Below are 24,385 nucleotides of genomic sequence, written 5' to 3' on the forward strand. Positions count from 1 at the left end.
GCATGCATCTTCCCAATAGGCTTTTTTTCTGCCATTCTCCCCATGCTTGCTGACCCCGCTGAAAGGCCCCGCTGGGGCCTCTGCATGAGCTGATGTGGGCCTGGGGCAGTGGAGGTAGGGCACATGGCTGGAGAGGGACAGTGACCAGCTGACTCAGGCTAGTCTTTCGCTCTGTTGGGAAGAACTGGATTTCCACATGAAATTGCCCCATCCTTCAATGACTCACCACTGCTCACAAGATAAAGCCCAACCTTCCCAGCCACCCTGGCAGACCCTGCCTGCAGCAGTCCCAAGTCAATTTCATGTGCTTGAAACAAGAGTCATTCACCCCTGTGTAAAGGCAGAGAGCAAGGTGCTGGGATCCTGGTTGCCCACACAGTTCAGTCTCACACTGGGCAACTAGCTGGCACTAAAACCCAGTGGCCCAGGAGTCCCCAGGAGCTTTTTCCCTCTTACCTCACACACGGAGATCCCGACTTGGGCTTCATTGACTGGCTCGAGCAATGGTAAAGGGTGTCCATGATCCCTGATGTCACCACTCCATTCATGTGCCCCTCTGCTTATACTCGGCCTAGCCAGACCCCACGGTCCTGGAGCCCCTGCTCAAGTCCACTGCCCAGGCCTACGACTCCATCCTCTCTGCCCTCTGCATGCCTGAGCCCCAAGGGGCAGCTTCCGAGCCGCTCTCTCCACCTGCAGGCCTCCTGGCATCAGCCCAGCCTCCTGCCTGCTCCTTACCGGATGCATGACCTTTCGCTCTCCCTCAGCCACGTCCTACTCAGTTTCACCTTCACACATGTCATTGCCCACCCCTTACTCAGACGATACCTGCTCAGCCTCTGGGATTCCATGCAGGGGTCATGTGCTGGGGCCCAGGCCTCCCTGGAGGCATCGGCAGCTGCTCCTCCAGTGGCACCTCCTGGCCCAGAGCCCAGCCCCTGACTTGTCTCCCCCTCTTTGCAGCCTTGAGGGCCAGCAGAGGGCGGGACACTGATAAATGTTTAGGGAACAGAGCTTGGTCTCCCCAGGGCAGGAGTTGCCCTAAAGAGGTCACAGGGCCCAAGTCTTTACCTACCTCTGAGAAGAACACAGAAAGAATGACCAGACTGATCCAGTGAATTATGCCGGCAAATTGGAATGCGCTGGAAACTGCAACGAACACAATAATGGGCCAATTTTAGGAGCAAGGAGTTAGGTGCGTTGGTAGACGGCCTTCAGAGCATGGAGGCCAACCTCTGGGAGCCTGGGGCCTGTTCATGTGAACATTTAGATCGGGACAGAATCAGGCCAGAGAACATCAAGGGCAGCTTAAAATGGTGTCTGTGGTGGTGGAGGTGGTGGGAGGACGGAGGGCCAGTGGTGCTGTTCCTTCCTCTCAGAGGCCATCTCTGTCTCCCCATCAGCTGCCTCCCAGAATTCCAGCTCAGTCCCATCGGCCTTGGTGGGCTTGGGAGCTATAGCCATTCTCCCAGAAAGGAGCCCTCCAGAGCAGGGCTTATGAAGACCTTCGTGGCTTTCAGAGTAGGGTAGGCAGCTTCAGTCAAGTCTAGATGAGCTTTCAGAAACTCCTACCACAATTCACACCCAAAGCTCCGGTCACTGTTAGTGGGACTCAAGACAAGCTAACTTTGACTATTCATTGTGAAAACTCTGAGTGTAGAGTTGGTCATGTCGACGAGGATGTTTGGGGGATGAGGGTGAAGCCAGGCCTGGTACGGGGCATGTCACCTCCTGAACGGGGAAGCACAAGCAGCCAGGGTCTGCTATCCTTCCAAGTTGCTCCATTCGCCCTCCAGACTCCAGAGTGCAAGTGGGGAGAGCCATGAGCCCCTGAAAGCTCCCATCCCACCTTCCACCAGACAATCCCTGGAGTGAAGGCGCTCTTTCTGAAAGACCCTTTTAAAATACGGGAGCCATGACCAGCCCCCGAGCCTAAGCAGGGCATAGTTTATCAGGTAGTGAGGTCAAAAGCAGGGTGCTGGGGCCCAGGTAAGGATCAGGTGGGCTCTGATGGAGAATGGATGGACGGGGATGCTTCCCAGAAGGCAGTCCTGAAAGGGATACCACAGGGCGGTGGGCGGGGCCAAAACAGGGTGCAGGCAGGCTGCTGAAAACACACCTATGCTGCCTCTCTCCTGGGCTTGGGCCAGGCCTGCTTAGCATGCAGCCCTAGGGGCTCAAGGAGAATACCCAGGGCCTCGGTGGGGAAGGCTGGCCTGAAAGACAAGAACCCACAGACTCCCCCAAAGCGCTGAGATCAGTGAACCCTGGGGGTGGGCAGAAACCCGGTGCTGGAGCATGTCCGGGGTGGCAGGGGGGAGGGGGAGGCTGCAATACCAGGTTCCAGGTGGGAGACCTCAGGGTCCCCTGGCGTTGGGCCAATGTGACCCCCTTAGAGGATGAGGCCTGGAGGCACGTGGATTCTTTCCATCCCAGGCCACATGAGGACTGGTGGGAAGTGAGAGTCTGAGGCCTGTGTGACTCTGAAAAGACCTCCAGATGATTCTGAAAACATAAAATTTCTCCCCATTATTTCTCAAATGAATTCCTGTGCCTTTTTTTATGGTTTGCTTTAGAAGAGCAATAAATCTCTGATTGTGCATTTTATGGAATTTAAGATGCCTTTTATGAGCTGCTATTGGATCTCCCACCAAAATCAATCTCCTGGATACTTAATTTTAAGCAAAATTCCAGTGTCGGCCAGGTTCTCAGTTCTACTCAATGCCTTGTCACAACCTGAGCAGCCGAGGGCCCCAAATACAACCTACGACAGGGAAAGAAAGACTCTGTTATGGCCAAGGCCTCATAAAAAGCAGACATATGGATGAGTGGGAGGGAAAGTATACAACATGGTTTAATTGAAGACAGGTTGAGTGTAAAACCAGTGCTGGTCACTTTATGCTGGAAGACCCTTTGATTGGAACCAAGGGGCCACCAGCTGCACAAAACCCAATGAGGCTTATCAGACAAAAGCAATTCTGTACTCCCTGTCATTCTCTCTTAGGGAGCAGGGAAGGCTCACAGGGCGTGGAAGGAGCTCTGATGGACCCTGAAAACAGAGGCTCCAGTAAAAGAACTGAGGGCATTTGAGAAAACAAGTCGAGGACAACTTAATGGGTTTGGAGGTGGCTGGATCTATTGTCCTAGATTTTGCCAATGGCAGAATCTTGGGGGCCAATAATTTCATCTCTTTTTTATTTGCACTTGAATAATCCACTTCCTGAATCGGGGAAATACGGGGATCCAGGAGCTCTACCACAAAACACTCACTCACCCAAAGCCAAGGGTGAAGACTCCTGGCTCCCCCCACTGGTGCACTAAAATAGAGGTCTGCAAGGGTCGGGGGCAGGAAGTGCCCCTGCCCCGACGGCCACATTACCACAGGACATCCAGAAGGGCAGAAGAGGTAGCGGGACAAGCCATCGACTGCCATGTGCAGCAGGCTCCCATAAACACAAGACTAGAACGAACACCAAGAGACCTATGGTGGGAAGGAAACTGGCTGGATCACTGAATGGCCTGGTGGCCTGAAGTCCCTTACCTAGGGAAAGTCTCTAACTTCTCCAAATGTTAATTCCCTTGCCTATAAGATGAGATAAAATCAGTCATGTCCACCTCACAGGGTTGCTGCTAGGATCGGATGTATGGAAAAGTGCTTTCAAGATGATCACAGACATAAGTAACTCTGCCAACTTACGGCTGCATAAAAATACAAGCAATCCTATCATCACTGTGGATGCTGTTATTATCAGTTACTACAAGGTGATCACTTCCACACACAAGAACTCTCTGTAAGCTACAAAAAAGTCCAACCTGGAAAATTCCAAATGGGAACAATTAAAAAAAAAAAAAAGTGCACACAGGGGTCCCCAACGTTTTAGATCTCATCAGTTTCTGATCATGGAATGCTGGGGCGGGGGCTCTGGAGAGGCCACATTGGGGAGAAGGGGCAAACGGATACTGGGAATGACGGGGAGAGAAACTGCCAGATTTCCTCCCTGGGCAGTAATCCCCATGAGCCATGGGGCCAGGGGCGTGACAGTGGCATTGGGCGGGTGGGGGGAAGGGGAGGTGGGCAGATGGCACTGCTGGTTGGGGACCCCTGATGGATGCACATTGAATATTGACATCATATGTATTTGCATATGTATCTCTCTTGCTACTCACACTGGAGAAGCTTTATATCTATTAGAAGTTCCAGAGTCAGGAGAATCACCACCAATATTACACAGGCTACCAGGAAACTGTTGAGACTCGCACTGAGCAAAAATACCTGCCACACGGCTGCTCTCTTCCCACAGCACGGCTTCAGCCAGGTAGACCTGTGGGGACAAAAGCGGGAGAAGAGGAGGGGATAGGGGTTGAGATCCCAGCCACTGTCCTGGTCTCAGACTCACCCTCGTCATTCCTCCCGGGCTCTAAATTTCCCAGCAAAATGCAACGTTTTTCAAGAGGCCACTGGGTAGAATCATGAAGAGCAAAACCAACTCATGAGGAGATGGAGCTATAGGCTGACCTGGGCAACTCACAGCATTAGTCCATGTTTCAGTCTCCTCATCATTATAATGGGTGTGAAACCCACATCTCAGAGGCTCCTTGTAATCACTGGAGATCACAAAGATCAGCGGAGAGCCTGGCTAGGTGTAAGAACTGCATGAAAATGAGCTGTTATTATTGTACGTCTGTGTGTGGTCTTGGAGTCTAGCACAGGCTCTGAATTTAGGAAGCCCTCAACTCACCTCTAATAAATGCTCAATAAATTAATGAATTTTCAATGCTTTTCAGCTATACAAACAAAGATTTGAACTAAATCTCTATTTAGTTCAAAGTGGGTTGTATGGAATCCTAGTTCCACAGAATGTCGATGGCTGTTATTTGATAATTTCTATGGTTGGACATGTTTTGGAAAATTGGGGTCAAAGTCAAGTGGCTATTTTTCTAGGCAGGACATTTCAGTGCCCTTAATGTTATTATGCATCATCATGCTCAAAAGGGATCAGAGTATCAGTGCTTTCCAAACTCGCTGGATCACAGCAACGTCTTGTCGCCGAGCATCTGGTGGGACAAGTGCTTCATGGACAATCTTTTGGGAAACCCCAAGAGGTGGAGATGAAGCCACCAAGGGTGGTATTTTTCCCGAGTAGGACTGGAAGTGGGAAGGAGGGGCAGAACCTCAGAGCTGGGTAGGTCCTTCAGGGCATTTGATGGACACCCCTCAGGAACACAAGATCCTGGGGGTGCCTGGGTGGCTCAGTCGTTAAGCATCTGCCTTCGGCTCAGGTCATGATCTCAGGGTCCTGGGTTCGAGCCCCGCATTGGGCTTCCTGCTTGGCAGGAAGCCTGCTTCTCCCTCTCCCACTTCCTCTGTTTGTGTTCCCTCTCTTGCTATGTATCTCTCTGTCAAATAAATAAATCAAATCTTAAAAAAAAAATCATATTAGGAACACAAGATCCTGGGAAACAGGGGTGCCTCTAGGGGGATGGGGGAGCTCAGGCCAAACCTCACTGCCTTGTTGAGGAAGAATCAGGCATCCTGAAGGAGAAGAGGTAGCACTAGGCAGGGAACCCTCACTTCTGGCTCCACTTTCAGACACCCAGGACTATGTGTGAAGGTATCTCTGCATTCTGGGCCTCAGTCTCCCACTTATAAAACTCCTTAACTCCTACTGAAAGTTAAATGAGGGAATGTATCTGACCTATAAAGCACCATGTTGCTGAAATGGGTTGATGAGGACGTTGATGTTGTTATTCGATGGCCAAACACTTGGCTGTCCCCCTCCTCTCCATCCAGAGGGAGCATCTGCTGAAGGGGGTCAGCATCCCCCCCCCACCCCTCAGGGATCCCAAGGGTGTCACTGGAAGAGGGAATTCTGAGATGCTCCCTTCTCTGCAAAGGAATACTGTGAGTGCTTTGAGGCGGAGTTTCTTCCTCACGATCCATCTAGGGAAAGCTTGAAGGAGCCCCCAGCTGTTGGAGGGTGGTACAAAGACCCCAAACTGACATCATATAGAGCTCAGGAGGGTTGCCAGAGAAAATACAGAACATCCAGTTAAATCTCAGATAAACAATGAACAATTTTCTAGTACAAGTACATCCCAAACACTGCGTAGGATATAGTTACACTAAAAAAGTATTCATTGTTTATCTGAAATTCAAGTGAAACTGGGTGTCCTGTTCAGAGCAGAGGGGTGTGGAAGGGGTCTGGTGAGAGCGGCTGTGATTTCGTCAGAGGGACGCATGAGAACCCTGAGTTACAGGTAGAAGCCAGAGCCAGGGAAGGGAAGGCCAGCAAAGAAGGACGAGGGTGCTGAGGCCTCCACCTCACAGCCCAGAGGCCCGGAGGCCCGGAGAAGCCTGAGGATGCCGCTCACAGGTGCCCCAGGAGTGCGTTGCTTTTGCATATGAAAGACCCTGTGAAGCCTGAGATCTCTTTGGCCTTCATGACTCAGCTGATTTCTCCCCATCCATCTGCCCACCTCACCTACCTGCCCTTTTCCTTTTCCCAGTGTGATATTGCTGCCCCAACTTCCCAGTGGCCCTATTTTAATCCTTCACCCCTTCACACCTCTCTCGTGCCAGCCTGCAGTGGCCTCAGCACTTCCCTCCTGCCCTCCTGTCAACCCCTCCCGATCACTCAGCACCGCAAGCACCGCGCTTGCCACTCCCAAACGAGACTCCACTCCAATTCCACCTCGGAAACCCAGTCCCATTATTGGTGGCCCCGAAAACTGATGTCATTTCATTGTCATCTGGAAGGTGAGGCAAGCACGTTCTGCAATTATAATTAAAAAGGGGAGCTGTGAAGGCCATGTACCTGGGCTGTGTCACCCCGAGCAGCCCGCAGGAAGACTTTTGGCACATTCAATGCAAGGAGCTGGGGTATCTGTTCGCCTTGGTGCCTTGTGCACCCCAGGAGAATGGATGCGCCCCTCAGAGTCTGCTCCTTCTACCTTCAACAAGGTCCCTGGGTGGCTCAGTCGGTTGGGCGTCTGCCTTCGGCTCAGGTCATGATCCCAGGGTCCTGGGACTGAGCCCTGCGGTAGGCTCCCTGCTCAGCGGAGAGTCTGCTTCTCTCCCCCTCTCCTTCTGTATGTGCTCTCTCTCGCTCTCTCTCACTCTTTCTCAAATAAAATCTTAAAAAAAAAAAAAAGAAAGAAAGAAGAGGATGAAACAAAACATTTGTTTCTCTACAAACAGAAGACTCTGATCTTGATTGTCCTGCTTCCATGGGAGGGAAGTCATTTTACGTTGCTGCTTAAAACACTGAAATGCTTATTTTTATTTTCTTGTTTGGTTAGAAAAACTTCCTAACCAGACCAGGGGTTGGTTATTGGGAAGCTGTAGGTACAAAGTGGGGCAGCTGAGACTGGGGACTCGTGGCCAGGTAAAGAGCAGGTGTCTGGAGTCTGCCCGCGGTGGGCCACAGCGCTCCTCGGCTTTGGGGAGGAGCCAGGTAGGGGACCAGGCATGCGGCAGGGGAAGGCCTGGAAGTCAAAGGAATGCCAGGTACCCACCAGGTGCTAGGGAGGCACTGTGATCAGGCCGCAACCCTTGGGCAGTTTACATCTGAGTGGGTGAGGGAGTCAAACAACAAACATAACACATTTGTAGATTATGTGGTGTATTACAGGTGGTAAGTACGGGGTGGGGGGGGGGGGAGGTGATGGGGCATCAAGGGTGACCTTTTAAATAAGGTGATCAGGATAGGCCACACTGAGAAAGTGACATTTGAGAAAGAGTTGGAGGGAGTGCGGCCTGGCATATCTGGGGACGTGGTAGAATGTACACTACATAGCGCCTATTCATGGTAAAATTCTGCTCAGGCCAAAGAACATCCAACAGAATAAACACGAGAAGAACAGGAGCCAGGAGTTGGGCTGGGAGGAGAGAGGGCTTTCCCCTTCAGTGCCAAGTGCATTTTGCCAAACCCCACCAAGGGCTGATGCTGCAGGCATTTCTATGGCCCTGGGCACAACTGCACAGTTCCCAAGGAACCCCCAAGGCAGCGGCCAAACAGAGCCTGTGCCCACCACACTTGTCCTGTTCTTCTATCTGCTCCAGCCCAACTGCCCCTCATGCCTGCCCTGACTTTGCTTTCAACTACCAGCCCTCAACCAGACCCACTGGGGAGGGACCTCAGGCAGTCCCCATTCTGCACAAGGTCAAGAAGTTCTATTTGCATCCTGGTAGATGTGGACCCCAGGGCAACATACGTGGGGGTGGACTGAACTGAAGCAGATGGAGGGACAGAGCGTCTGAAGAGGCTCAGTTGCCCTGGGGCTGGAAATCTGCAGTCTGCATTGTGGTTAGTGGTTCTTTACGGGGGCTGCATCCTTGGACCACCAAGAGAGCTTTTAAAAGTTCCAGTGCCCAGGCCACACACCAGACCATTTCAACCACAACTTGTAGGGTAGGACCCAGGCCTCAGTATTTTTTTGTCTTCTTAGGTGATTCCAGTGTGTGGCTGAGATTAAGAACCAATGTCCTAGGTCCTTGACGCCAAGTGGTCTCCATGGACCAGCAGCATAGGCATCATCTGGGACCTGGTTAGAAATGCAGAATTGGGGGCTTGCTCTGTGCCCACTGAGTAAGAGTCTGCATTTCAGTGAGATGGCAAGTGATTTGGGGGAGACCTGCTCTGTGAGAGGTGGCAGGGATTTCGGGAGATGGGTGGAGCATGGCAAAGGGGGTCTGGGAGCAACAGCTATGAGCCAGTGGAGGCAAGCAGGTGCCGGCCCAGCCAGTGGGGGAGTGAAGAGGCAGGCAGGCCCACTGGGCAGCGCCCCCCCACACTCAGGGACACTCACTGAGACTGAGTGCGTGCCTTTGTGGGGGTGTCAAGGGCTTCCTCAGCCAGAGACATGAGGCTGAAGTCAGAATCCAAGCAGGCTCTTGGCTTCTAGCTCCTTGAAGAGCAGGACCATGTACCCCAAGGCTCCAGGACAGAGGTTGGGCTGAAGCAGCAGACTTTCTGGCTGAGGGACTGTTTGGAAATCCCAAGCTGCTAATAAAATTCTTGTGAAATTCAAATGACTCAGACATTCCTAAGACACTGTGTTTTAGCAGAAAAATAGAATGTGTCCAGTTTCAAAATATCCCTGAGTGGTTAAATAATGACTCGAGGAGCTTAATGGGCCAGAAGGGAAATAAGCATTGACTTGTTAATTAGAGAAGACACTTCCTTCAGCATCCAGACCAATCAAGGCCCGGGAGCTGGTTCTCAGGATGGTGTTATCCCTGGAATTGCCACCAGAGGGGAGGCGTCTATCAATTTCATAGCTTGCTACAGCGACAGCAGAGGGGCCCGCTCCAGGAGGCAGGCTTGGGCTGCCAAAGTCTGTAAATATCAACAGCCAGATGGCATCCCCTGGCAGGTAGCCAGGTGTTCTGCTGCGAGGTTCTACTAGTTCCCGAGGCCTCAGAGAAATCCTGGGGCGGGAGTGGGGGTGCTGGGTACCTTTACTGCTTCTGCTTTATATTCTTAGGTGTCTTGATAAAGGTTTGAAAGAATAACTTCTAGAAAATTAGGATGAACTTTGGCAAGTTTCCGATGTATCTTTCGTGTGAGGTAAGGCCGCGGGAGTGGCCCGGAAGCAGGCAGCTCCAGGTCACTGCTCCATCAGGCAGCATTCCCAAGCTTGGCACTGAAATAGCCCCTTTCTGAAAGGTGAAGCAGAAGCATGCCGTGCGAGGATAGCAGAGGCTGTTTGCTCCCGTGGCCTCTCCCGCCCCGGCAATCCATGAAGCAGCCGGGCCACCGTGGCTGCCGGGCTGGCGTGGCTGGGAACATGCATGATAGGGGAAGGGGGCGGTGGCGAGAGTCTGCGTAATGTGGGGCCCTTCAAGTTGTCTGAAAAGGTGCTCACAGGCAGTGGAGAGTCATGGTGTCCCGGGAGGAGGCAGCAGACGACAGAAAAGCTTATTTCCCTGTAGACAGCCAGACCAGATGGCCCTGTCAGTCCTACATTGTGATTTTCATCCATCAAGTCCCCTAGGAAAGGAGCTAGGGGAGGGGGTTGAGGGAGTCAGAAGCCTGTCTGGTAGTGGGGGCCGGAATGAAGTCCCGAGCACTGGGATTCCCTACCTGCCCCTAATGCGGACCTTAGGAGGCACTGCCAAACCAGAGCCTCAGAATCCTGCTGGGTCGCAGAGCTCTCTAACGGGACAAAAACTGTGGCCCTGTGCCTAAAAAATGCAGAAAACCACAACACTGGGCATCACATTCTAAGGGGTGCATGGACCTTTCGAATCTCATTGAGGGATCATCAAAGGACACCTGGGCTCCAGGTTCAAACTCCAGGACTGGGCAGTGTGAGACCCCTCCTAGCCCCAAGGGCTCCAATTCTGTGATGCTTAACACGCGTGGCCTGGATGCTGCAGACGTGGTGGTGGTGTCAAGGGTCAACAGAACAGCCCAGGGCCCCACTCTACTGCATTTGTTCCTGGTGATTAAAACACTGTCAGAGAAAGCCATGAGGTGGACTTTAGTCCAACTTCTGGCATCGACCTAGGCTTTATTTTTATTGATTTAACAAACACTTATACAGCATTTACTATGAAACAGGAGTTTTCCAAGCACTTTACAAATGTTAACTCATCTAGTTGTTTTAGAAGACAATTCCTTCAATTTTTTTCTTTGTTAACGAATGGTGGGGAAAGCCAGACTTTTCCATCAGTTGGGTTTGGGTGGCAACTGGAGTCTCCAAGTCACAGTCTCACAACTGACTGAACTCTGAGTGTAATCTTTGAGTCTTAATTTCCTAATCTCCAAAATAGGAGTAAGTATTATCTACCTTTGCAGGGTTGTTGTTCTAAAATATTGAAAATAACATATGGAAAGCACATAACAGTACTTACTTCATTCATGTCTACTATACGTATCTACTATGATGATGATTTAGGTATGTGGGCATTAGAAAAGGGATTAATTAATCTAAACATCAACATTCATTCCATTCCAGGCATGGTTATTACGTGCCCCCTAAATGCCAGGCACTGTATTAGGTGGTGAGCACATGATAGTGGACAGGGCCTTTATCCTCACAGAGCCTGAAGCCTTGTAAAATGAATTCTGACTAAGCGGTGAGCTCCTAGTCCTAGGCCACTCTGAAAAGCAAAACAAATAAAGGGAGAAAAGCAGGAGAGGGAAATGAGCCTACATGCACAGGAGTTCTCCAAAGAGACAAATATCCACTTGTGACAACCATCAACCCAATGCCCACAGGGACACGCTTTTGCTAAATATCTGAAAGGGTCAGTGGGGTTCCTTTCTGTCCCAGGGAGAACCAGAACAACAGGAAAAGCGCTGTCAGGCATCCTCTTTGTTCCTGCACCCAATTCCAGGAGGCAGACCACAGAAGTGCACTCAGACCCAGAAATACGAGCACATAAATCCATGTCACGTAACAGGAACTCTCAGGTTGGAGGTGAGAGATGACCTCCCGGCCGTCTGGGGAACTAAAGAAATTGGTTTCCATACTGGCAGCTTCAGTTCTGCAATCAGAGCTAAAGGTTAGCCTCACTGCCTTGGGGAAGAGAGCAGGAGGAGGGCTGTGTGCAGCGGGGGTCAGGGAGTCTGACATTTGCTTGTCCCAGAATCTCAGGTTTCTTGCATCCTGGGAAATGCCAACTCTGGGAAAGACAGCAGGGTGTGGCGGTATGAGCTCGGGGCTGGGAGCTAGGAGCTGTCACTCACCATGGTGAGGCACAAAACCCCCCTCTGGGGACACAAAGGCAGACAGACACCACAGACTGGCTGCTCCTACTTGCAGGGGGACCCAGGGCATTGTCCACGCGCATCTGAGGGGCCACATCTGACCTGTTAGGGACTGGGGTGCTGCTGGGCAGTGGCTCTAAGGCGCCCTCCCACCTCAGGAGTCCTCAATTCGCAGAATTGGCCACAAGTCTGAAAACCTCCTTTGCCAGGCTTTGCAGCAGGGATGTGTGGATTAGGCCAGCTTCCTCACCTACTGTTTTCCACTTCTCTGTCGTCTGGCAAACCCCGAGGCAGCTACACTCCCCCTTCTTCTATTTGGCCAAAGTGTGGATTCCAGGTGCCTCCACAGGTGACTGAGGACCCCCAAACACCATGAATTCAGCCCACTTGCAACGGGGGACTTGTCCTTGGGCTTACACTTTCCTCCGCCATTCTAGGCAGCACTCACGCACCCCGCGAAGGTGGTCAGAGGCGCTCTGCCGCCACCTAGTGGTAGCCTGCGGCCGTACACCCGGCACCGGTGCATCAGTGTGGCCGGAAGGTTTATTTTGTTGAGAAAGAATAAATCTGTGAATTTATTGCCTTCTTTTTTTTTTTTTTTAAATGTTATTTATTTTTTTTTTTAAAGATTTTTTTTTATTTATTTATTTGACAGAGAGAGACACAGCGAGAGAGGGAACACAAGCAGGGGGAGTGGGAGAGGGAGAAGCAGGCCTCCCGCGGAGCAGGGAGCCCGATGCGGGGCTCGATCCCAGGACCCTGGGATCATGACCTGAGCCGAAGGCAGACGCTTAACGACTGAGCCACCCAGGCGCCCCTTTATTGCCTTCTTAATCGAAGAAAAATCTTTGAGATTCTTGGACTACAGAGAAGAAGCTAACCTGTGCTTACCGGGAATTTTTTTTAATCTTAATTAAACCTTTATTGCCTGTTTGGGGCATCAAGAAGCTTCCTGGAAGCCTTAGCCTATTGAAAATACAGAGTCCCAGATCCAGCCAGTACGCCAGAGGAAGAGGCATTTTATTATAGGCAGATCTTACTGACATCAAGAAAATGGATTAATGAATCTCCTTTTGAACGTTTTTCTCCTTGGGGGAAAAACACAAAAGACTTTGCCAGCCAAGTGTAGATACAGAACTTTTAGATGCACTTGCAAGGTCATGGCAGGGATGCACCTGCCTTTTAACTCTGAGCCCCAAAAGGCTTTCCTCCTCCCTCTTTTTTAAAAAAGATTTTATTTATTTATTTGAGAGAGAGAGAGCGAGAGAGAGCGAGCATGAGTTGGGGGAGGAACAGAGGGAGGAGAAGCAGACTCCCCAGTGAGCAAGGAGTCCGATGTGGGACTCCATCCCAGGACCCCGGGATCATGACCTGAGCCGAAGGCAGACGCCCAACTGACTGAGCCACCCAGGTCAGGTGCCCCAGGCTTTTCCTTCTTCTAGGTGAAGTTGGCATGTTCTGAGGCAAATCTAATTTATTTTTTCTAGGATGACTTTGTGGAGGGGTGTGGAATTAGCAGGGATGCTCAGGGGTGGGCCAGCCACAGACCGCAGCCTTGCATTCTGGGGCATGAGAAACCTGGTCCTGGGGTGGCTGGGTGGCTCAATCAGTTAAGCGTCTGCCTTCGGCTCGGGTCATGATCCTGCAGTTCTGGGATCGAGCCCCATGTTGGGCTCCCTGCTCAGTGGGGAGTCTGCTTCTCCCTTTCTGCTCTCTAATAAATAAAATCTTAAAAAAAGAAACCTGGTCTCTCCCTGTGGCTCATCCTTGACCCCAAAGAAGTCGGGGACCAGCCCCTAATTCTCCCCAAACAGAACTGGCTTCCCCTTCTCTTCATCCTTATCTTAACACAGTCCTATCCATTCACTCACTCACTCATTCATCCAACTCATTCCTTCTTTCCATCAACACTCTCTCTGTTCCAGGCTCAAAGGATCTGATTCTTGCCCCGAGGGAGCACGTGGTCCAGTACTGGAAGCAGACTGGTGAGCAGGCCAGTAAAGCCCAGTGTCACGAGTGCTTAGATAAAGGGAGACAAAGGGCTAGGGGTATACAGAACCCTGGGGCCCTGCCCTGGGTGGGGTGGGGGCACAGAAGATTTCCTGGAGGAGGTGGTCCTTGAGCTAGACAGTATAGGGAGAAAGGACAGTATTTTGGGCTTTGGTTTAGGATGTTCCTCCCCTTCCCCTTCCTTGCCTCCAGCCTCTGTTTGCTGGCATATCTAAAATTAGTTTAGTCCTTATTTAAAGATGTTGCTATATTGGACCTTTTTTTTTTTTTCCAGCCTGACAGCTAAAAAGCCATTCCTGTGCTATTATGTCTTCTTCCTCTGACTGTGAAGTTCTGACAGAAATGTGCCATTGGCGTCATCTTTAAGTAGTAACATCCCTTTCTGTCTACCCCTCCTTCCTCCAAGCTTCTGTTTTCCAGGGGGCTAGCCCTGACCTCTCAGGTCTGACATTTTAGAACCCTAAAATGTAAATAATTCCAAAAAGCTGAATGCCTTTCATTTCTTACTTTATTTTTATATTTTTGACAAAGACTATACCACCACATCTCGTGACCCTCTCTGTACCTTCTTTCCACCAAAAATACGGGGAGCACTATTTCTCTCTGTGGCCACAGAATCTCCTCTGTAAAAGGGGGTGAATGACTCTTGCCTTATACTGCCTTTCTCAACACATTCTATCACCATCATCACCCTGGGGTGGAGACCTTGGGCTTCTCTGAATTTCCTCTTTTGTGGCCTCTTGTCTAGCCCAACACTGTTGGCAGCAGAACAGAGAGATGGAAGGAATCTGGTCCTTTAGCCTCTGGACCAACCTTGACGCTGCCTAACTCTGTGCTCCATGTTACATGGGCTAATCAAAGTCATCATTATTTGAGTTTGAGATGGGCTTTCTGTTGTATGCAGTTCAAAGTAGCTGGCTGATAGTCACCAAGCCTTTGTGAGAAGGGTGGTATACTGAAGAGGTATGAAGGCAGCAGGAATTTACAGGACGTGGAGATGGCAGAACATGAGGGGTGAGAGCAAAGGAACTGGCCTGGTCTCTCAGGTGATCAGTGTAGTACGGCACTGTGACCAGCTCAGCTGGGGCTCAGACATGCTCAGACACCTTCTCTGTTTCCCCTCTTCCCGTCTCCTGAGCTTTCACATCTGTGGACGTACTTGCAGGTTTGTGCTGTGTCAAAACACCCCAACCAGTTAAAGGTATCATGGGAGGGCAGAGCAAGATGGCGGCCATCTATAACCCAGACCCTTAATGACTGAGCCCGGTTAGGGGGAAGAGGCAGGGAGAGAAAGGATGATGACCACAGGGGCGTGGTGTGCTAGCGCCGCCCCGTGGATTGGCTTGGACAGCTGCTGGTAGAGGGGTGAAGGTCAGCAGCAAACAGGACCAGAGCTGCGGCCATAAGCAGAGCCACCTCCGGGTTCACAGACAGTGTAGTATGGTCGGGGGCTGGTGGGGGGCTGGTGGGGGGAGGCTGTTCTTCCCCACCTGGCATGGAGCCCACCCTGTGTGGGTACATGTGGCCTTGGGGTTTCTGAAACCCCTGAACTGATCACAAACACTGCCACATTGGGAACTGTTGGTGGCAGTGGGTTCATGGGCAGTGGACATGGATGAGAAGGAGCCAGAGCAGGGGAGGAGGAAGCACACAAATCCCAGTAGTGACCACACCTGACTGACTAGCTTCACGGAGTTTTGGTGTCTCGGAAACCCGTGGCTCCTGAAAAGGCGGCAAGGAGGCTCAGAGTCATTCCAAACGAGCCAAAATGCACCTGTAACTCATTCTGGAGGTAATGGGTCCGGAGGCCTGGCAGCTAGATATAGGTCCACTGATGGGAGCTATAGAAAATACATTTTGGGAGAAGACAGTTCAGTTCCAAGTTTGGGTTTGAGAAGGCCAGAAGTGGCGCCTGGGTGGCTCAGTTGGTTGAGCGACTGCCTTCGGCTCAGGTCATGATCCTGGAGTGCCAGGATCGAGTCCCGCATCGGGCTCCCTGCTCAGCAGGGAGTCTGCTTCTCCCTCTGACCCTTCCCCCTCTCATGCTCTGTCTCTCATTCTCTCTGTCTCAAATATATAAATAAAATCTTAAAAAAAAAAAAGAGAAGGCCAGAAGTTCTGGAGGGGCAGGATGTGGCTCCTCAGGCTGGACTTGAGTGCTGTTACTGAAAAGGCTGTTTTTAGCAATGACTTGTATGGAGACAAGAACTCTCCTGTCAAATATGCAGCCAACTCAGGAGAAGAATAGACTATTCCATGGATACTTGTTAGGATTCTGAGGTGTGTTTGGGATCCCTGTGAAGACATCCAGGAAGTGGCTGGATATGAGCCAGCAGTTCGAGAGCCAGAGATCTGCATTAGAGATATGGCTTTCAAAGTACAAGTAGAAAAATATTAAGTCATGGGACTGGACGAAAGTATCCCATGTGTAGAATCAGTAGAGAGGAAATGACCAAAGACAGAAAATGAAGAGCCCCAACACTGAGGGACCAAGCAGAGAAAGAACAATTTTTAAAAGGCTTAGACAGCAGAGCCAGAGGGGCAGGAAGAAAATCAGGAGAGTGTGGTATAGCAGCAGACACAGGGAGGCTGTGTTTGAAGAGGGACGGAGGCGCTGCTAGTTTCCAGTGCTGGCCAGAGGATAACATAAGGGTCCCAGCAACACAGAGCAGTTTCCACCACGCAGATGGGGCTCAAGCTGGACTGCAGTAGGGATACAGGAATGTAAGAATGTAAGGAATGTAAGGAATGACTGCGAGGGAAAGGGGACATGGCAAGTGCAGATGAGGCTTTCAAGAAGTTTGGCCACGAAGAGGAGAGAGAGGGTGGCAGCTAAAGGGGACATGCAGTCAAGGGAGAATGTGAGACAGGAGTGCCTGGTGAGTCAGGGTGAGGATGTAACTGATGGAACCGCATTCAGAAGGTGGGAGAAGAAGGGGATCAGAGCTCAGAGATGAGGGGGACCCTAGAAGGAGCAGCGGGGGCTTGAGGGGTAGGGTGCGGGCCCACTGGAACAGTTTCTACTTTCTGAGGAAGGAGCAGAGGAGGTCATCTGCTGAAGGCAAGGGGGGACTTGAGGAAAACAGAAGCAATCTGAGATGATCACCTGGGACCAGGAGTGACCGCCAGCCAGGACCACAGAGGGACACTGTCAGGCAGAACCGAGAAGAAAGTTGAGAGTAGAGATGTTGAGTCTGGGGAGGTGCTATTATGGATCGAATGTCTGTGCCCCACCCCCCCCCCGTGCCTGATTTTATCTTGAAGCCCTAACCCCTTGTGTGATGATATTTGAAGGTGGGGCCTCTGGGACGTGATTAGATTTATACGAGGTAAGGGTGGGAACATTAGGGAGGATATGTGTTGTGGTGAGCGCTGTTATTGTGTAAGACTGATGAATCACAGACCTGCACCCCTGAAACAAATAATACATTAATAATAAAAAAATATATAAAATAAAATTAAATTTAAAAAAAAAGAAGAGGAGGAGACCAGACCTCACATTCTCCCTCTACCCACAGGTAATGAGGAAAGGCCATGGGAGGGCAGAGCAAGAAGGCAGCCATCTATAACCCAAAGAGTCCTCACCAGCCACCAACCCTGCTGGCACCTTGATCATGGACTTCCATCTCCCAGAATTGTGAGAAAATAACGTTTCTGATGTTTAAGGCACCAGCCTTTTGTTAGGGCAGGCTGAGCTGACCAAGGTGCCAATCTGCACAGATGGCTGGTTCTCCTCCCTGAACCCTGAGCAGCCTGGGTATAGGAGCATAGAGAGCAGGCAGTGGAGACCTGTAGTCTGGGCTCTGCTAGGCAGGCACATAAGAAGGACTATGGGCTCTTGGGAAAGGCAAGGCCCTTGATGGAGACGGGGCTCTTCTGCATGCCTAGGGGCTTACCCACATCACAGCGACTGGTCCTTCTTCACGGGGCTTTCATGGGCAAAAGGGAAAACGGATTCAAAACACCCCAACCAGTTAAAGGTATCTGAGAGTGTGGCCCCGCTGTGGTGTCACGTGTGCAGGACATGTTAACCACAGTCATGACTGTGATGTTGTGGACAGGTCACAAACAGAAGCCCAGTAGTGCTAGTCTGGATCAGGGGCCAGGAGATGAGGCTCTGTTTCAGACTCTGCTGCTGTGTGACCACGGGCAAGTTCCTTGCACTCTCTGGAATACTAGAGTATTTAGCATAGATTTTTTGGTTTTGTTTTATTTTGTTTTTAAGATTTTATTTATTTATTTGACAGAGAGAGACACAGCGAGAGAGGGAACACAAGCAGGGGGAGTGGGAGAGGGGAGGGAGGAACAGGCTTCCCACTGGGTAGGGAGCTTGACATGGGGCTTGATCCCAGGACCCTGGGACCATGACCTGAGCCGAAGGCAGACCCTTAATGACTGAGCCACCCAGGCGCCCCTAGCATAGATGTTTTCTAAGGTCTTTTCCAGCTCTAACATTTTCAGATTCTGGGTAATGTAAAAGCACTGAAATACCACTGAGTTAAAAACAAGTGAATGGTGGGGCAGCTGGCTCACTAAGGCATTTTCTTGCTGGGATCCCTGAGGTCTCGTCATTTCCTACAGACAACATTCATGTCTCTATATAACACTTCCTTTGGTACTTTTTTTTTTTTTAAAGATTCTATTCATTTATTTGACAGAGAGACACAGCGAGAGAAGGAACACAAGCAGGGGGGGAGTGGGAGAGGGAGAAGCAGGCCTCCCGCGGAGCAGGGAGCCCGATGTGGGGCTCGATCCCAGGACTCTGGGATCATGACCCGAGCCAAAGGCAGACACTTAATGACTGAGCCACCCAGGCGCCCCTTCCTTTGGCACTTTTTAAAAAGAGGTAACAGGCCCAGAATGGAGTCACCCATGCTAAGCTGCATATCAGCAAACCGAGACTTAATACCTAACTTAACTGTAGCTTCAGCCTCCCCCAGGAATGTCACCTTGAAGCAGTCAATCTGGAACTACCTGGTCAGCACCAGCGAGGTCATCTTCCTTACAGACCCTGCCATCCCTCAAAGAAGGTGGCCTTGCCTGAACAGTCCACTCTTTCCTGGAATAACTTTCTTGCGCGGCCTCCTTCTGCCTGTAAAAGTCTTTCATTTTGTACAGCCCCTCAGACCTCCTTTCTATCTGCTAGATGGCATGGCACCCAATCCATGAAATCACTGAATAAAGCCAATCAGATCTTCAAATGTACTGAGACGAATTTTGTTTTTTAACAGTAAGAAGAGGTGTTTTTAAAGAAACTTACGTCACACCTTTTGGAAGGCTGACCAGAACTGTAGGTAGCGTTGTTTGGCGGTGTTTCCGAATAGGCCAGGTTGGAAATTCTGGGAAACCCCCAGGAAATGCAGCAAGAGCCAAGAAGCCTTGTGAAGAGAGGCCTATCCCCTCTGCAGTGTGCTTTTGTTTCGCTTTCCCCTCCCCTGGCTTCTGCCCTGGGCCTGCTCCTCCTTCCTCCAGGAAGCCCTCCTGCCGCCAATGCAAGCTCCTCACTGAGAGCTCCAGCAGCCGGGCACATCCACTCCCCGGCCGCCTCCTACCCAACAGGAGCAGCTTTCCGGGGCACACCTGGACACTCACAGCAAATCAAGAGCCTCTCTGCCTCGCGGGCACTTCATTTGTACTCTGGAGAAGCAGAAGCCTTGCCGGGGTCTAATTCAGGAGCATGTGGAATGATAAAGCAGGCCTCCGTCCAGGCTCTCTGGGGCGGGGAGGGAGCCGCACAGCGCGCACCGCATGCCCACAGGCTGCCCGTGTGCACACTGCCCCGAACCAGAACTCTTGGAGGCTTTCCCGTTTCTCTCCCCACCTCCTGACTGCAAACCTGAAAAGGGCCTAACTCTGGCTCAGGCTGGGCGAGAAACAGTCCTCGGGAAAGACTGGGACTTGTTACCAGCCGCACTACCACTTCTGACCACCAGACTGCAGTGTCACAGTCACCAGGGGCTCTGGGAAGGAGCAGCAAAGCACTAAACCAGACGTAGGGCCTGTGCAACGCGCAGGAGGCACGGGCTTGAAACCGGCCTTGGCTCAGGGCCTCAAGGATCTGGAGATCCAGAAGCCAGCCCTGCCATCAGACGGGTGCTGACGGCGCTCAGGATGCCAGGCGTCCCTTCGCTAGCTTCCACCTGCTGGCCTGTCCTTTTCCCCCAGTGTCCTCCCGACTCTACTATGCACAATACTGAGAGAAAATTATATTTTCAGAGAGAGCCCCTGGGGTGCAGTTTTTGCAAAAGGCGTATGGCTTTACAATAGTTAGGAAATTTCTCTCGGGAAGTGGGAGAGCCCCTTCGGGAAACAAGCACAGAAAATCCAAGCTCTGCAAATTTACCTTTAGCTAAGCCCTCTCATTTGCTTCTAAAATAACCCAGCAATCCTTCATTTTTGTATTCAAAGCAGCCAGAATGTTCCAAACTATGTACAGACACCTGAGAAAGAAGAGTGGCCCAGAAGTGGCTCCTAAGGTCCTGGCCAATGTTTAAAATTCTCTATCTATGGACTCTGAGAAACAAACTGAGGGTTCTAGAGGGAAGGGGGGTGGGGGGATGGGCTAGCCTGGCGATGGGTATTAAAGAGGGCACGTACTGAATGGAGCACTGGGTGTTATACGCAAACAATGAATCATAAAATTCTCTATGAGCAGAAGGGTGGGGCTGGGAAAAGTCTGACCTGCTGGGAGACCCTAGGACCTATTCCTGCCCTTCCAGGTTCCCCTACATAAAAGGAGAGCATCGAACTGGTGTGTCTCCCCTGCCCCATTCGGCTCTAACACCCATTCAGCTTCAGAAGGTTTGTAAGACAGACCAGGCTAATGAGAAATTAACTGGGGAACAAAGGCATCCAATCTGCTTGACAAGCTAAGTAGGAGTGGGTAGGGGCCACTCCTTTGACTCAAGGACTAGCATATCCTACATGTCCTTGCTGAAAAGAGAGCAGCTAATGTCTGCAAAGTTCCTAGCTAAATGCTGCTAAATTCCCTTACACACTCAGCATGTTACTGAGTGTAGAATGCTTTCTTCCCAGCCTCTTCCCTGGCAAGAGCTGGCTGACAATGGGCAGTGCAGTCCAAGTCCACCCCCTATGGTCTCTGTGACCTTGGGCCAGCTCCTAATCCCTGTGGGTCTCCTGATTCCCAAGTGTAATGGATGGGCCATTAAGGAGCAATTCAGTCCTGAAACAATTTTATGAATCTCTGAGTTCCAAGCAAATGTCACATAAAAGGTTATCTAGCAGCGACAGATATTTCTGTGCCCGAAGCATTTTTCTGAGGAAGCAATGTCTGAGGAGAAAAAGAGCTTGGGTGGCCAATGTGAACTTCTGGTCTCTAACCCCTGTGCTGCCTCATTGGAGGTACCCATGGAAACTCGGGGGATTATGCGAAAGCCTTCTTAGCTACTCACCAGTCCCGGCACCTACCCTTCTCTTTGGTAATCTTCGTCCAGATTTGACAGGAGTTGCGAACCCGCCGTGGAGAGGTCGACTGCAGCCAGGGGCAGGTCACGATAGGCAAAGTTCACCAGCTGCACAGGAGCAATGCTCTTGGTTTCTTCATCTACTTGTTGGGAGATGATCTCAACTTCAGAAATTCCTCCTTCTATGGCAGGCCTGAGTTGGGGAGAAGGGCAACAGGGCAGTCAACCCTCAAGAACAAAGTAATTTTTCTACTCCCCGAGGGAAGGAAGAAGAATGCATCAGAATCTATGCTGTGCTGGTGGCGAGCAGGGGAAGCTTGAGGTCGCCGATCCTCCATGCTGGCCATCCAAGGGACTGGACTGAAGCCCCTGTGTCCTCTACCAGTTGGGGAACAATGGAGGAAGGGAAGGAGGAATTGCTCAGATTTGAAAATAGGAGCTATGGAGGTAGGATCTTTATCAAGGGGGCTAAAGACCCAGATGGAAATTCTGCCCACCAGAAAAACCTGGGCTTAGATCTTTAGGATTTTTGGTCCCTAGACTTTATATTGGAGTAATATATTCTTTTTTTTTTTTTTTAAAGATTTATTTATTTATTTGACAGAGAGAGGGAGAGCACAAGCAGGGGGAGGGGGTGGCAGGGAGGGGTAGAGGGACAGGGAGAAGCAGGCTCCCCACTGAGCAGGGAGTCCGACACCTGGCTCGATCCCAGGACCGAGATCATGACCTGGGCCAAAACCCAAGAGCCAGACGCTTAACTGACTGAGCCACCCAGGCGCCCCGGAGTAATATACTCTTTTAAACTGTTTCCTGGGTTTCTCTGTAAAGGTCCTTTAAAATGTTTCTACCATCTGTACCACAACAGAGAAGAGAGGTTTCTGTTTGTGACTGGATGTACTGCTGGTGGTTGGGGAACTGACCTGGAGAGACCACCTGGGCCTTGGACGGTGAGGACAGCAGGGGCCAGCTGTCCCTGGCTGCCACTCCCTTCCCACTTAAACTGGTCCTACTCCATCTCCCCTCTTAAGGCTGAGAGTAGGAAAAGGAGGCCACTTGATCAAACTTCTGTGGAGCTGTCAGTCTCTTACGTCACTGGTGGGCTTACGCAGGGCACTGCGAATACCTGACAACTACTCCGGCAATACAAGGCTTCTGAGCTCCAGGCAGTATCACCTCCCAACCTCCTGGCGGATATATGGCAATTCGGTCACTACTGACAGAAGTGGGAGGGGGGTATTACACATCCTGCAGCGTGGCTGACAATGAAGAAGTGTCCTGTCCCAACACCAACAGGGACCCTGTGGAGAGATGCTGGGCTAGATCACTTTGCTCTACCTTCCTGGGGTGCCGTCTTTGGTCCCCCCAACACATCCCTGACCCTCTCTTAACCTGTAGAACCCGAGGGGCTGGGTCTTATGCTTCTGGCCAAACAATGAAGGTCAGAAAGAAAGATGGTGTGAATGGAGAGGAGTGGAAATTAAATGTCTGAGGGAACACTGAGAGGCCGGTTTTACTACTGGGGTGGCAGTCAGTCTTGGCAGCTGTTCTTGGGCTCTGTGTCGACTCCAAGGCTGACCTCCCTGGGGCTTCTCTGGAGCCTCAGTTTCTCCAGCTGAAACACAAGGAGGTGAAACGGAGGCTCCTTAAGGGCTCATTCTCACCCTAGCATCTGATATGGAGAAGAGACATGGAGCATGGGGGAGGAGCTCTGCAGGGACAAGTCCCTCCACCTAAGTTCCAAACTTTCCTTTTCCAACCATCACTGAAAGCTAACCAGCCACACACAGCGGCAGTTATCCAGGAATGTCAGAGCCGAATCTGCCCACTGCTCTCTTGCTTGAATCATGCAGATAATTGAGGAAAAAGAGGGATTTTTATTTGAATGCCACCGGTTGGGAGCCTAAACGACCTGAATTCACCAAGTAATTTCCAGTGCCCCGATTCTCTTTGGTAGGCCTTATTTAAACCTTTGCTTTTTGCTACCTGTCAAGCACAGATAATAGTACTCATCATTGTGTGACATTTACAAAATGACTCAAGATCTTCAGACAGAACAGTCATAGGATGTGAGGCTTCTGTGTTTCTCAACAATTGAAATAAAAGTGTGGGTGTTTAGTGGGGAATCCTGGCTCCTCCAGGTGTTTCCAAAAAAGTCAATGCTGGGTTGAATTTGTTCTCTTTTCTTCTGGGCTACTCACAGAAGCTACGGGTGGCTTAACTGCACACAGAGAACTTTCTGATCCGTGGGATGTTCAGAGGGTTGGAGTGAATTTCTGAGACTAACAGGATGTGGCTTTGAGCAGCAGGGGACAGGCTTCTTCTGCCTTCCTGACTTTCTTGCTAGAGTCATAGCAGCCCAGCACCATCTCTGGTCTGCGGTCATCTCAGCAGGAGGAAACAAGGCCTCCCTTGGTGGGAGTGAAGGTCCCACAGTTCATAGCCTGGGTGTTGAGACTAGCCTCTGGTCTCAGATATGAAGAACACTATGATGGACAATGGGTATTAATGGCCCCATTCTTCACCCTCTCCTTTTACCATGGGACCCTGCAGAGCTCCTCCCATCAGAAGGAAGAGTATGATTCTCCTGCCTTGATTCTGGGCTCAGTTTTATGATTTGTTTTGGTCAAGGGGATGTTAGCAGACGTGACACAGGCAGAGGCGTGAAAAGGAGCTTCAATTTCTCCTGTACCTCCGATATTGCCATTGGAAGGTGACCAGCCTAGCCTATGGGAGGATAAGGGACACACTGAGCAGAATCCAGTTTCACCGATATCAGCTGACAGCAAGCCAAGCTCCATATCTAAGAGTGATTCCAGATGAGCAGGTATCTAGCTGGCTACCCCACACATGGAGGAATAGATACTGATGCTGTATTCTGCTCAGGTACCACAGTTGTTTGTTACACAGCATTACTGTGGGCAAGAGATAACGGGTTCCTGCTCCAGATGGCAGCAGCCCGCCCCAGAGCTAGGCAGGCTGGGGCAGTATGGTGTGACAGAAAGAATGCTGTTCTCATCGTGGTATTTTTGCCAGTGAGTTGCAAAACACAAAATAAGTGACCACTTCGCTGGTGTTTGGTAAGATGAAGTGGTGGTTTACATGGCATCTTAGGTTCGGGGAACTGAAAGCACTTCTGCCCTTGGTTTCATAAAGCCTACTTTTAGAAACCCTCTCATGATTTCTAAATTTACTTGCAATTCCCATTTTGTTAATTCACCTTAAGCACGTCCTAAT

At 50.8% G+C, this 24,385-nt stretch overlaps 1 protein-coding gene across 6 annotated transcripts in view; it reads right to left on the bottom strand.

The window, feature by feature from the left end:
- TMEM266 (transmembrane protein 266) overlaps nucleotides 1-24,385 on the bottom strand; it is a 121,771-nt gene that overhangs the window by 45,282 nt on the left and 52,104 nt on the right. For 5 of the 6 annotated variants that reach the window (XM_081829624.1, XM_081829622.1, XM_081829621.1 and 2 more), the window contains 3 exons: nucleotides 21,156-21,344; nucleotides 4,168-4,322; nucleotides 1,076-1,149 (listed from right to left, as the gene is read on the bottom strand). In XM_081829624.1, the coding sequence (XP_081685750.1) occupies nucleotides 1,076-1,149; nucleotides 4,168-4,322; nucleotides 21,156-21,344 (418 nt within the window). Of the gene's footprint in view, nucleotides 1-1,075; nucleotides 1,150-4,167; nucleotides 4,323-6,815; nucleotides 7,101-21,155; nucleotides 21,345-24,385 lie in introns of those variants that run through there. The other variant, XM_081829626.1, reaches the window with a different exon arrangement.

The sequence above is a fragment of the Leptonychotes weddellii genome, chromosome 9 (genome assembly GCF_054177405.1).
Source record: "Leptonychotes weddellii isolate Sample4059 chromosome 9, ASM5417740v2, whole genome shotgun sequence".
Lineage (NCBI taxonomy): Eukaryota > Metazoa > Chordata > Mammalia > Carnivora > Phocidae > Leptonychotes > Leptonychotes weddellii.